The sequence below is a fragment of the Habropoda laboriosa genome, unplaced genomic scaffold, assembly GCF_001263275.1.
Source record: "Habropoda laboriosa isolate 0110345459 unplaced genomic scaffold, ASM126327v1 scaffold102, whole genome shotgun sequence".
Taxonomy (NCBI): domain Eukaryota; kingdom Metazoa; phylum Arthropoda; class Insecta; order Hymenoptera; family Apidae; genus Habropoda; species Habropoda laboriosa.
In genome coordinates, this window is record NW_017100262.1 from 2049167 (window position 1) to 2061662 (window position 12496).

Sequence of the window (12496 nt, forward strand, 5' to 3'; positions counted from 1 at the left end):
GCGCGTCGTGCAACAATGTGCAATTTTCGCGACAACAAAGTTGCAAACCAGGTAATGCGTTTTGCAACAATGTGCAATTTTCGGGAACGATTCGCGGCAACAATGTTGCAAACTCGATAACCCGTTTGCCACAATGTGCATTCGAAAAGAATACCAGTTAACGATTTATTAAAGTTTCGAATAATTAGTGTTTTTTGTTAAATTACAATTTAGATTTGGTTAAATTAATAATGGAGGGTTGCAGGCTACCACAGGAATGAAGGAAAGGCTTCAATATCAGGAAAAATGAAGAAATACAATTATTTATCAAAAAATTAATGATTTATTGCAAGAAAACTGTGCAAAGTGTAGTTTACAGAAGGTTACAATATACCAGCATTGTGTTACAGCATTTTATAGTCTATTTATTTCTCCCTTACATACCACATCCATTTCCTTCTGCGAAACACTCATTCTTTAAATAATATTCCATTAAGAAATTAAATAAACTGAATCGGAATATGGTTAAGGACGCGCTATAAGACGATTAAGTAATTTCTAATTTCCGGTTTTTTATCAATGTGCTACATTATCGACAGCTGCTTGGAAATCATTTGTCTGAACCATTTACCTACAAGGCGGCTTCTCCTCAAGTGGCGACAGTACCAAACCGAAAAATAGTGCGAATGGCCTGACCGACTGTTTTCCGTTTATTTGGTCAGGCGATGACGTCAGAAGCCTCAAGTTTGCCTTGCCGGACCATATGTACTATTTTTATTTTTATCCCTGAATGCTATTCTCGCTAGATTCTTGAACGCCATAGCCATTATAGAGACTTTTACGCGCTCGTGTCTAGTGACTTTTCATGTTGTTGCGTACAGTGGCCTGGTAATATCAAAATGACGCATTGTAAATTGCGCTTAAACCAAGGTACACGGACGATCGATATACTCATCTATCTTTGAACTATGTAATCGGACAGGTCATACGTGTTTATGGATGCTTCAATGGTTGACAGCTGTCAATCGCACATAGGTTGGTAGTGAGTCACGGCATTGGCAGTGGAACTAGGTGAAGACCACTCACCTCGACAGGTGACTAATACCTTAAGAATTGCCATTTCTTTTCTGTCTACATTGTTATCTTATTGGGCACGCACTTGCATCGTAGTTAAAAGCGGTTCATGCCTTGTGACTTTCCCTTAGACAAAACCCAATCAAGCACTCGCTTTTTGGCCTCCAAGTTTTGCGCTGGTCCAACACAGGTATCGCACACCAACACCTACTCCTTTGTTCAGATGTCCAGGTATTCTTTGTAAGAGCCCATTTTTTATTTTTTTTTTTGCGCACAATTTTATAATTTTCTCGTTACTTTTCTTTCAAAATGGAATTCATTTTGCCGTTTCGTTCTCGCAGCGATATAACCGGCATGGCGTCCAGCTCCGTCAGCCAGGAGGATTTTGACAATGACTTTGAGCTGACTTCCAGAAGGTCTAGGATCAGAACAGCCAGAGCAAGAGTTGTTCCACCCAGGGCAGGAGATTCCTCTTCCATAAATTATCAAAGTAATGCAGCTGTTGCATTGTTATTTCATTGTACAATGGTATATAAAGTGTTATATTTAATTGGTTTCATTTATAGAGAATGCACAGAACGCAGAAGAATCTCAAGGTGTATGCGACACAAGCTCAAACAGTGTGCTTCCACCTGATCATGAGAATCAGCAGAACAAACCGATAATGAGAAAACAGGACAAACGGGTGACTGGCCGGTAAGTAAGCGATCCGTCGACGTTTAAATAAGGTATCCGCGGAGTTGAGTTTTTTTTGTTGAACGCAAGTATCTTCAATGTACTACGAAGTAGATCCAGCATATAGAATTTGCGCGACTTGTTAACACGTTCTGGATCTGGTTCTAGTGTCTTCTTTAGTGTCGTATCCTGTTTGCACAGGCCAACGCACATAAACAAGGGAAAGCAGCAGCGTGATCGACGGAAACTTCGAGAAAAGCGACGAAGTACAGGAGTAGTACATTTGCAATCGACGGAGGTTTGTCACTGTTTCCAGTCACGTTAAGGCCCCAAAATCTTATTGACTCCTCGCGGCAGTTTCCCGGATTCCAAAACGAGGATTATCTCTTGCATCTGTGCTTCTTTGATTACAAACTTCTTTTTAGCCATTTCTGTATCCTGCATGATAAGTTTAGCAATTTTTTTACTTATATTCGTTACAGAAAATACTTGACCAATGTTTTTTAATTGATAATTTGAGATGAATACTTTCAGTTCTTTTCTGAAGGATTCTTCGTTTCTTTTTTTCGACAGCATATATATATATATATTCTAGTATTTTCGATCAGTATCGAAAATGTCTTGCGGGAATGTATCTTTCTAGAGAATCATATGTTAGACACACACGGAATGTATAACATTTGTAGTATTGCACGTAGAGAAACGCGCTCCGTGATAATCGCGTTTCGCCGCGAGTGTTAACGGATATTGGTAAAAGTTTTGTGTGCAAACCCGTTGTTACTCCGCAATGTAATTTCGTTAGCCACTTAATTCTACAGAGTACAGGAGGTAGTACAGGAGAAGATGAGGAAGATCTTGAAACTAAACACAACACACATCACAATGAGTTCCTTGATCATGAACTCATCGAAGTAAGTTCGTGTGATTTTTACCTTTCTCTTAAATACATATTCCATAAAATACTACCGCGAACGCTGTGAAAAAGTTGAAACGTATGTGACAGTGATCTATGTATGTATGTCAAACTACGCATGTTTCAGGAACGGACAGCAAAAATGTTTACACAAAGGCGAAACAAAAGGTATAAAACACTGAGATATCTTATTACGGTAGTAATCTATATATAGTGCTTTAGTGAAATTTTGTAGTTATTTGTAATAAACTGCTACTGCTTTTTAGGCATTACCGTACTTCCTACAGGTCATGTATAAATAGGCACAGTTGGTAAGTGCTACTGTACGTGACAATGTACAATTAGGCACGACCTGTACGAAGTACGGTAGAGCTAGTAGATTCTTTTAAATACGAGCCTGCGTATTGTAACGAGTACCGTAAGTCCTTTGTACACCTTTTTATAACGATATAGAAACAATAAGAATTGCGTTAGTATCTCACTATTCTCATTACTAACTTATCATATCTCATGTTACCACTAAAGCGCAAAGAATAATTGGAACGAAAATATAGAAGAATAAAAAGTAACATAGAAATCATTGAACATTACGATGTTAAGGGTCGTGCCTAATACAATATCATAGGCAGTCTGAACCGGTATAACAACGTGCATTCACTAATATATCAAAATTACCCATTTAATTTTAGCCACTCCGATTTGGAGGCAGATGACGAGGAATTCGATTCCCTGAATCAATCCGACAGTGTCACTCAATCGGATCATGGAAATCATGAGCCACCAACATCTGTGAACGCAGCTAGTACGCCGAGATTGCCTACGCCAACTGGAGAGAATCCGCATGAAGTATTCTTCTTTTTTTTTTTAATTAAAATGTTTCATCTAACAGCAAACCAAATAGGTACAATCTATACTATTTCATTCACAGGAAGAAAACAGGAGGCTATTAGCTCTTCTGGATAATCGAGATCACACAATAATGATTCTTAAGGCCCAGTTGTTGCAGCAGCAGCATGAAATGGCTCTAGAACGGGAACAGCTTCGAGAAGAGAACGCCGCGTTAATTCGCGCTATGGCAGCTCTGGCGAGTAATTAATTTTCCTTATTCGCGGGGGCAATCTGGTCTATTGATCCCAGGATCAATATTAGAAATCATGGATCAGCAGTTGCGAAAAGCTATATATACACGTACATATACCGATAGTTTGTAAGTAATTGTGAATTTACCTGTTAATAATAGCCGAGAGAATAGCGAAACGATTTTAAAGAGAAAGAATAATTTACGCAGCAACAGAATCAGGGTAAGTTACGTAGTATAATTAACAAGCTCTCGATTTCTGTGTATCACGTTTTTTTGCAACAAGTAATAGATCGACGAGTATACGTAAATACAGGCCATTATAATAATTAGAACCGCTTCACCCGTAGAGCTTCTCATTTACGCGAATTTTTCGTGCAGTATAGGCAGAAAGAAACAATCAATTATTTTGCGCGTTCGCATAGGTCAGATATCTCTAATCTTGAGACGATTAGCTCGGGCAAATATCTTTTTCGCGATATGACAACGTAACGGAATAAAAGAGGTGCTGCAATTTATGTCACTGTTAGTTAGATTGGAGACACTGTTGGTTGCAACTCGAATTGTATCGTCTCGTTGTCTCGTTTTATACCCCTATCGATCTACCGATAACATAGTTAATCCTTGTAAGTTTTTTACCTATAAAAAATCTGCTTCATCGCGTAAACTACATTTGTGTAATGTTAGTATAACGGCGTATAATTGCGACCCTAAAGAAAATTAGACGCGATCCGTGTAAATAGAACAGCACAAAGCAAGCAATTCCATATCGATTACCTATGCATTTAATTCAAAGGACCGATAGACCTTTTCGCATTTCCAAGTCACGAACAGAATGAAATATAACGCGAACAGGGGTGATGCATTTTGACAAGAAGACGAAGAGGAGCAAGTACGAAGCTTAGCATAACCCCTAAACTATTGCTACTATTACTATTACAACCTAATCTCTACTTACAGCGAAACGTATCTATATAATGTTTAGAAAGCAGGAGACTGAGAATGCGAGTTACATTGTGCATGTGAGCGAAACAGTATCGAGAGAAAGTCACAGATTGAATTTGCATTTACGTACTTCATCCGTATGCACAATCGTTATATTTTTATCCGTCAAGATAACGTGTCGAGTAACGAAAAAAAAAAAAAAAAAAAATAATCAGGCGACAAAGAACCATGACGATTGCTTTATTACGTTCAATCGTGTTTACACGTTTCGTGACCATCTTGGATTTACTTTGGAAGCCGGATCGTTTCGAGATTTCTTCTCGAAAGCGTATTATTGCTGTAGAAAGAGAATGCTCGGTCTAAGGTTAACCGATATTCCATTATGAGAATTTGGAAACTTTATTATATTCGAAATTCGATATTTTCTGTCTAAATAAACATTTTCTTAATAATCATACTTTTTACTTTTTATGTTACAACATCTGCCCGCTACAAAAAAACTGTTTCTTTTTCTTAGTATTTATTTTTGCACATGTTAAAATTTATGCGATACCCGTGTACATGTGTTACCTCTGTCGAATTACAGTTCGACAGAGGGATAGGAGGAAAGTACGACGAACGAAAAAGTCACGATTGATGAAAAAAAGAATCGACCGTGAAAACGTGCGATTTATACTTTTATTCATAAAATAACTAAATTTTTGATATGATACAATAGTTGTCCTCGCGTATGCACATTAACTTTACGTTATTACACATTTAACTGTACATTTACAAAAAAAAAAGAAAAAGCTATCCGATCGTACGGCAACGTTTTCTGCAAAAAAAAAAAAAAAAAAAAAAAAAAAAAAAAAAAAAAAAAAAAACAATTAGCTCGGTGCGTCTGTTTAACCATTCCCAACAAGTGTGTGTGTGTGTGTGTGTGTACGGAAACCTTAACATGTGCATACCGATGGCAGAAAAACATCAGCAACAAAGGAAATACATCAATCTACGATAAATCATAACCGTAAATGGGGATTCGTAAGAGGTTAGTTGTAAAGCAGAACTGGATAAAGCAGCGTCCCGAATAGGAACATATTAGACCGCGCGGCGCTCGTAGCATTTAGGCTGGCCCCCGTGTATTTATCTTATCGGCCATCTTTCGTGCGATCGAATTGCACGCGACATTTAACACAGGTGATTTACCGATTTTAAAGGCTCTGCTTTTACCAGTCCCGTCACGAAGTCACACCGAACACCGCTTGTTTTCCCTTTCTTTTATCGCTACACGGCAACGACGACTATTTTATCGCAGGTCGACATACATTTTATTGTTAAAGTTCTTCCACAATTCAGTAAACACTACATACACATCGACATTCTCACGACGCAACAGGTACTACGCTCGTGTGGCTCTCTCTCTCTCTCTCTTTCCATCGAATAGAGCTCCTTTGTGTGTGTCTATCTATATTCTTTTTTCTTTCTTTTTCTTTTTATACAAAGCGCCGATCGGTCTCTCTTCTCTCTTGCGCGAGTCTCTTCGTGATCGCCTGTGTCTTCGCTCTGCGATTATTTACAACACTATTCGCTACACTTTTTACAAGTTTCTAAAACACGAAGCGTCACGACACGCTCGAGACTATTTATAGGAGATGCGAACAGAGACTGTTCCCTTTCGAACGTGACACCCTTCGCGATCTACATGAAACGAAGAACGGAAAACAAAAATATAGTAAAGAAAAGAAGGCGACGTCTCTTTGATATGTACCGTTTCCTCGAGAGAATTAGAGAATCTGTGAAGGAACTTGCTCTTGCCTCGTAATGCTATACATAGATATTTTATACATATATAATGTCGTGAACCAATACTTGTTTCATTTTTCACGCACAACAGGTCTCTCTTTCTCTTGTCGAGCTTTTATTGTCAACAGTTTGAGTCTTTCAAACATAGAAAGGCATATCGGTTTAAGCGACTTTTTTCCTTAGTGTTTCTTTTTTTTTCTTTTTTTTGAACAGCTGCTCGGTTTGATTTACACAGCGGCGATTGTCGTGTCGTACGCGATTATTTCGCACACGTTTACTTGTGGTTCTTTTATTCTTTTTACGATTATTCAACGTCCGTTTTAGGCCGTTGCTCGAGGTATTTTCGACGATCGAAGCGAGAATTCACGCGCACGATTCTTCTTTTTATTCCCGTTTTGTCGTTACATCGATATATTTCGTTTGCTTCGTGTTGATTCTCGAAAATGAAACGAGAATCGTCGCTCGTCGGCGGTTTCAGGAGGATAGAAGCAATCTATAAGCTAGATGTATCCACGCGTTTTGAACGAATCGTGCCCACGCGAGGAAAAAACGCTTTTCCATTAGCCGGTTAATACTTCTACAGTTAACAAAGATCAAGTTCTTAATCGATAAATTTCCCATTCTCCGATTTCACTTTGCGACTGACGTCATACATCGATGTCGAACAATTTTCCATTACGCGTCGAATTAAAAGAACAACGTTTTTCACGCCATACGGTCACACGTGTTACACAATGTCTCGACGTGTCAATTTTTTTTATCGGAATTTTCTGACTATTTAAAGTATCTAAAGAATAACCTGAGATAAACAGCGACAAGGTTAGGGTATCGCTCGCGCATCCGTATTGCGCAACACGTGACCTGTTGCTCGCGTATTAACCAATGGCGAACACTCTTCTTCTAACAGAACATATCATTTGAATCCGACGTTTCTTTGTCAGACGTTTCAAGATCGACGAACGATAATTGATTTGGTCATTCTACATCGGACAACCTCGCTCGAAAATGTGAAATTCATCGAATACGAACTACAACGGATCGATGTTTTTGGCGTTTTTAAAAAATCGCACAATCTGTTTGTTTCTTTTTTATCCCTCGAGTTGTCGACGACGTTTTTCTTACATTAATCTAATTGTTTTAGTTGGCGGGGACATTTGAACTCTCTCCCTCATTCTCGCTCTTTCAAACTTTCGCACCTTAACATATCAGCATCATCATCATCATCAGTTACATCCCGACAAACGACTAGATCACGATGGTTGGACCTCAACCAGATCCTTAAATGCTACGGAGCTCTCGTGGTTATGCTAAAATTCCAGCTAAACGAGATATATTATTTTTATCAAATATAAACCACTTCGCTATCGAATAATTGTAATATTCACGAATACAGAGATACAAATAGGCAAAAAGGCAAAAAACGCAAACATAGTTATTATTGATCTCAATTGACGTACATTCACCCAACAGTATGTGTGTGTGTTTTTTTTCTCCTTTTCCAATTAATTGTCCATTTATACGCGCGCGTCTCCCGAACGGCGAGAAACCTCTGCGATTAATAAACACCTCGAGTGCAAATATTATACTGAGAATCGATTCTTCTTCGTGCGTAACATTTCAGAGAACAGTGTTCCTAAATACAACAAACACACAATTTCTCCACGTAAAAGTTTCTTCAATAATAATTTTTCTCATCGAACGCACCCGATAGAACAAATTAAAAAAAAAAACGAAACAACGAATAATCCTTGACACATTTTGACACGTTAAAAAAAAAAAAAAGAAGAAACATACTTATAAAATCAAAGGGAATAGGAGAAACGAATAATAAAATCGACTTTCTAAATCATTACGCGTAGATCTTTCCAAGAAAGTGGAACACCAAGTGTGTGTATCGTCGTTAAAAATCGAATATACATAAACTCTCTGCGCAACCGACTACTACACGCGAAAAAATATAAACGAAAAACGAAGAGAAGAAAAAAAAAAAAAGAAAAGAACAAGAAGAAAATTGACGATTTCTCCCCGTGCGACGAATGCACGGTTCTCTTCTTACAAACGTATTATATTATACACATATATTTTGTACCAATAGAACTACGGAACACTGTCGCGTAAGTACACCACCCTCTCTCTTTCCTCGAACCGACGCGATTGCACGAAGCTTCCGTAACCAACGCCGCGTGAACGTCCCTCTTTTACAATTTTCTTTTTTCCTCTCTCTCTCTCTCTCTCTCTCTCTCTCTCTCTTTCCTTGCACACATAAATAATTCGTAACGCGGTGGTAGACCGCGTCGTCGACGAACGGCGAAGGCAGAGAAGAACAAAATGCTGTCTCGAGTTTTACGCGTGTCTGTCGTGCACGTGCTCGACCCGCCATCGTACAGTTTGGACCCACGAGGTTCCAAAATGGAGGACGCCTCGTCGTGTGCAGTCGCAGCAACAGTTAGCAAACTTCCATCGTTTCCACAGGTCAACGACGCGTTCTCTCTCACACTTTCTCTCGCTCTCGTTCGCTCTTCATCAACATCCTCTCTCTCTCTCTCTCTCCTCACTGAATAAGTTATCCGGTAATAGAAATAAAGTGTCTCTCTGTAAATCAGCCTTTTCCCGTTTTGCTGGGGCCGATCGCCAAGGCACGTGTTAAGCAAAGTTGTAGATCCGAGAAGTTCTTCGCTAATTACTTATCTTCTTTTTTCTCGCGAAATATAGGAAGAACCAACAAACGCGAGTTCGATTCGTTTCTCAACGGATATACGTGTATAGGATATGTGTAAAGTGTGTTAGTCTGTGTGTGTCCTTCGACCATGTCCAGGGACGCGAGACATGTTCCTCGAGACGGCCTCGCGTAAACGCCGCGCGCGTTGGCTTCTTCGCGATTATTTATCTCTCTTTTGTTTCTTTCTTCTTTTCGTCTCTTCTGGTCCGTTTTTCTTTGTTCTTTTCGCTGGAGACAACGCAACCAAACACCGCGGTGTCGCGCGTACGTAGAAGAGGAAAAGATGAGGAACCCTGGGTTGATGGTCCGCGTCTAGGTGATTTCGCTTGACTCAGACGCTGCAACCGGAAGTCACCTCTTCGCTGTTCTGCTGATGAGACCAGCGACACTGATGGCAGCCTTTAGGTTCCTCGGGCGCGGACGAAACACCGCCAGACGCCCTCAAGCCTTGTTCGAGCTCTAATAGTTGTCCCATGAAGTTCAGGTTCGGACTGATGATCGGCCGCGCGTTCTTCACAAGCTTGTACGCGTCCACCATGGACAGACCTTTGTGCCGCATTATGTACGCGATCGCGATCGTCGCGCTGCGCGACACTCCCGCCTGACAGTGCACCAGCACGCTGCTTCCGGCCTTCCGGGCTTCCTCTGTAAGGGAAGAAGAGAGTACCGTTATTTTTCTCACGTTCCTTTGGGGTGAAACGTTTATTTTTATATTTTGTTATTTTCTGGGGGAAGCTGTATAAAGATTGGCATTTTGAATAAAGGTGATTAATTATTTCCTGAGTTTAATCTAGTTTGACCCTTTCGCTAATTTCAGACGAAAAGCGCTCACTGTGTGGTGAACGATAGAGTTTTTACACTTAACCACCTTCGAAGCGTTGTCGATACAGAACGACCTTGCACCATGTGCCATCGTCGACAGTGTGTCGACAGTGAAAATCACGTCTTTTGGAAGGTCCACGAGGTGCAAAAATAAACGTAACAAATTTTATATATCGGAGTGACCATTTTTACAGAACGTATAGCGGTACTGATTGATACAGCGACACTCACTGAAAATTAAATATGCAGCCTTGACCGAGGCCCTTATCTCAGATTTCTCTCACCTCGCTTCTCGATCTTACGACCTGGCTATATTTCTCTCACAGACTATAAACACACGACCTTCGTAGCGAAAAGGGTTCCAACATCCTATACACCTCCCACTTAATCACTTCATCCAGTGACCAAAAAAAAAAAAAAGAGGATATACCTCCGTCTAAGTCAATCAACGGGTACAAAACAAGCTCGTAAAAATAGCGATTCCGCGAAGGCGTCGGTCGCCATAGATCGAACCGAGAGAGAGACTATACGCTGTTCCGATTCTGCTCGTTCCACTCGAGGAAATTCGAGCCGCGTAGGCCTGAGAAAAAGAGAGAAACTGGGTCCGAACGAGAGAGGAGAGAAGGGTTCATCGACGCCTGGTCTACGTCATCCGGGATTTCTAGGAGGCGATTTACGAGTCTCTCTCTCGCTCTCGCGGCAGGATGACGCGGAGGTGATCGTCGTCGCTGTAAACGGCCGAACAAAACCAGCCGTGTAACCCAAACAGGCGATTCGGTTACGTAACGCGGGGGACGCTATCGTATCGCCAATGAGTCATGGCGACGACGCTCGCCCGTATCCTATGCGACGCACATGAGAGCCGCTGCAAGTGCACGTGCGCACGCACGCACATGAAAGCCGCTTTTTGCGGAAGAATTCCTGACGGGTTTCGAAACAGCCATGGCCGAATGGTCCGACGCGAAAAAGTCGATTAGAAGCTCGAGTTTCGTATAAATATCGCGGCTCCAAGCCTTCCAACTTCACTTTTAATAAATAACAGAGAGGGAGAGCTTTTCCGAATACTCCAGAAAAATTAGGTTCCGTTCGTGAGCAATTTTTTAAAATTTTGTCCCTAATTGATACTAAATTAAAATTAAATTTTATTCGAGTAATCAAGAGTCACGAAAGGGTTAACCCTACACAGTCTCGCTTTCTTCTATTTTCGTATGGTTTTCCTATTGTTTTGCTACAGTATTTCGTAAATCGACTGCACAGCAAACGTTATCATAGGGAGGGACAAGTGTTGTACCGTTCCGAGAAACACCCCTGCGACACGGTGTGCCCCATGGCGTCGATTAATCGCTAATACAGCATGCTAAACGGTGATAAGCAGCGGAACCAATCTTATCTGGCCCAGGCATCGAGGGTCGCGTAATAGAAGTAGTTTAAGCAAACGTCGGTCGAGGCGCACACACACACACACACACCGTGGGGTGCATCGGCCCCTAAAACTCCTCTACGTGAGGCCGGTGTAGTTAGGCGTACGTTTCCAACGTGTAGACTCGCGAGCTGACATCTGCTATGAGTCACGAGTGACGAATGGTCGAACAGAGACGGAGAAAGCGGGAGAAAATCGCTGGGAGAAGGGAGAGGGGAACGCAACACTGCGAGAAGGGAGAGTTGTAGATAAAGGGAGAAAAATGAGAGTAGTCTGACGGACCAAAAGGGGGGAGCATTAAAGGGGGAGAAGATTAGCGTGGAGAATGTTTCACAGAGGAAATGGTAGGGTTGAGAGACTGTTAAAGAAAATTGAGAAGAATGAAGAGATCGAATTGGTGAGAGAACGATAGCGTGTGTATTTTGGTAACAGAAGGCGCGTGTGTACGCAATGACGAAAACCCACGACACCTGTCACGATCCCGAAAATGATACCGAGTTCCGCGAAATCCGGCATACTTGTTGCCTTCCGTTCGTCTATTTGCTTTCTCCCCTAAAACGCTCCGTTCCCCGAATGGTTAAAATTAACGTCAGAGGAATCACGTTCCAAGAAACCGGCGAATTATGCCGACTCCGCTGCGCAATTCTACACGCGATCAGGCCTAAACGAAATTTTCCTTAAATATACACAACACGAACGAGAGTTTTAAATAGGATAATTTTCGTCGTTTGAATGCTACAGTAACAATCGTTCAATTTCCGTGACAATTCCCGGTGTAGAGTAAACGAGTACAGATCTCTGGAGATTCTACAGTCTGACTGAATTCAATTGGCTGCTCAAGGTCGCCGCGCAGCGAGCCCCCACCACTACGATATACTCACTGCGCACGCCTTTACCTATTCTTTACTGCGCTACGCCTCAATTAAAAGATTCAAAAATTTTCTTTTCTTTAATACACTGCCGAAAAATCTCTTAAAAACGACTAAACAACACGTTCACCAACTACTGACCTATATCGTCAGACATATTTTTAAGTAACAAAAGTATTTTATATTTGAATTATTATAAAGGCAAGTAATAATTTAT

At 41.0% G+C, this 12496-nt stretch overlaps 2 protein-coding genes across 5 annotated transcripts in view; one reads left to right on the top strand and one right to left on the bottom strand.

Moving 5' to 3' along the window:
• Positions 1 to 892: 892 nt before the first annotated feature.
• Positions 893 to 4103, top strand: LOC108572900 (PRKC apoptosis WT1 regulator protein-like). 4 transcript variants are annotated; one of them, XM_017935231.1, is made up of 10 exons: positions 893 to 1014; positions 1185 to 1293; positions 1395 to 1543; positions 1620 to 1749; positions 1897 to 2026; positions 2547 to 2639; positions 2769 to 2809; positions 2908 to 2952; positions 3331 to 3487; positions 3543 to 4103. In XM_017935231.1, exons 1-10 carry the CDS (start codon positions 975 to 977, stop codon positions 3735 to 3737), a joined length of 1089 nt encoding a protein of 362 aa, XP_017790720.1. In that variant the 5' UTR covers positions 893 to 974; the 3' UTR covers positions 3738 to 4103. The 4 variants fall into 4 exon arrangements, with proteins under 4 accessions (XP_017790720.1, XP_017790721.1, XP_017790723.1 ...); XM_017935232.1 differs by lacking the exon at positions 2908 to 2952 and having other exon boundaries at positions 3570 to 4103; XM_017935234.1 differs by lacking the exon at positions 2908 to 2952 and having other exon boundaries at positions 1930 to 2026; positions 3570 to 4103.
• Positions 4104 to 8381: 4278 nt separating this feature from the next.
• Positions 8382 to 12496, bottom strand: part of LOC108572995 (dual specificity protein phosphatase 10) — a 100911-nt gene continuing 96796 nt past the window's right edge. The window contains exon 5 of the mRNA XM_017935342.1: positions 8382 to 9813. Coding sequence (XP_017790831.1) covers positions 9500 to 9813 — 314 coding nt within the window. The 3' untranslated portion in view covers positions 8382 to 9499. The remainder of the gene's footprint in view (positions 9814 to 12496) is intronic.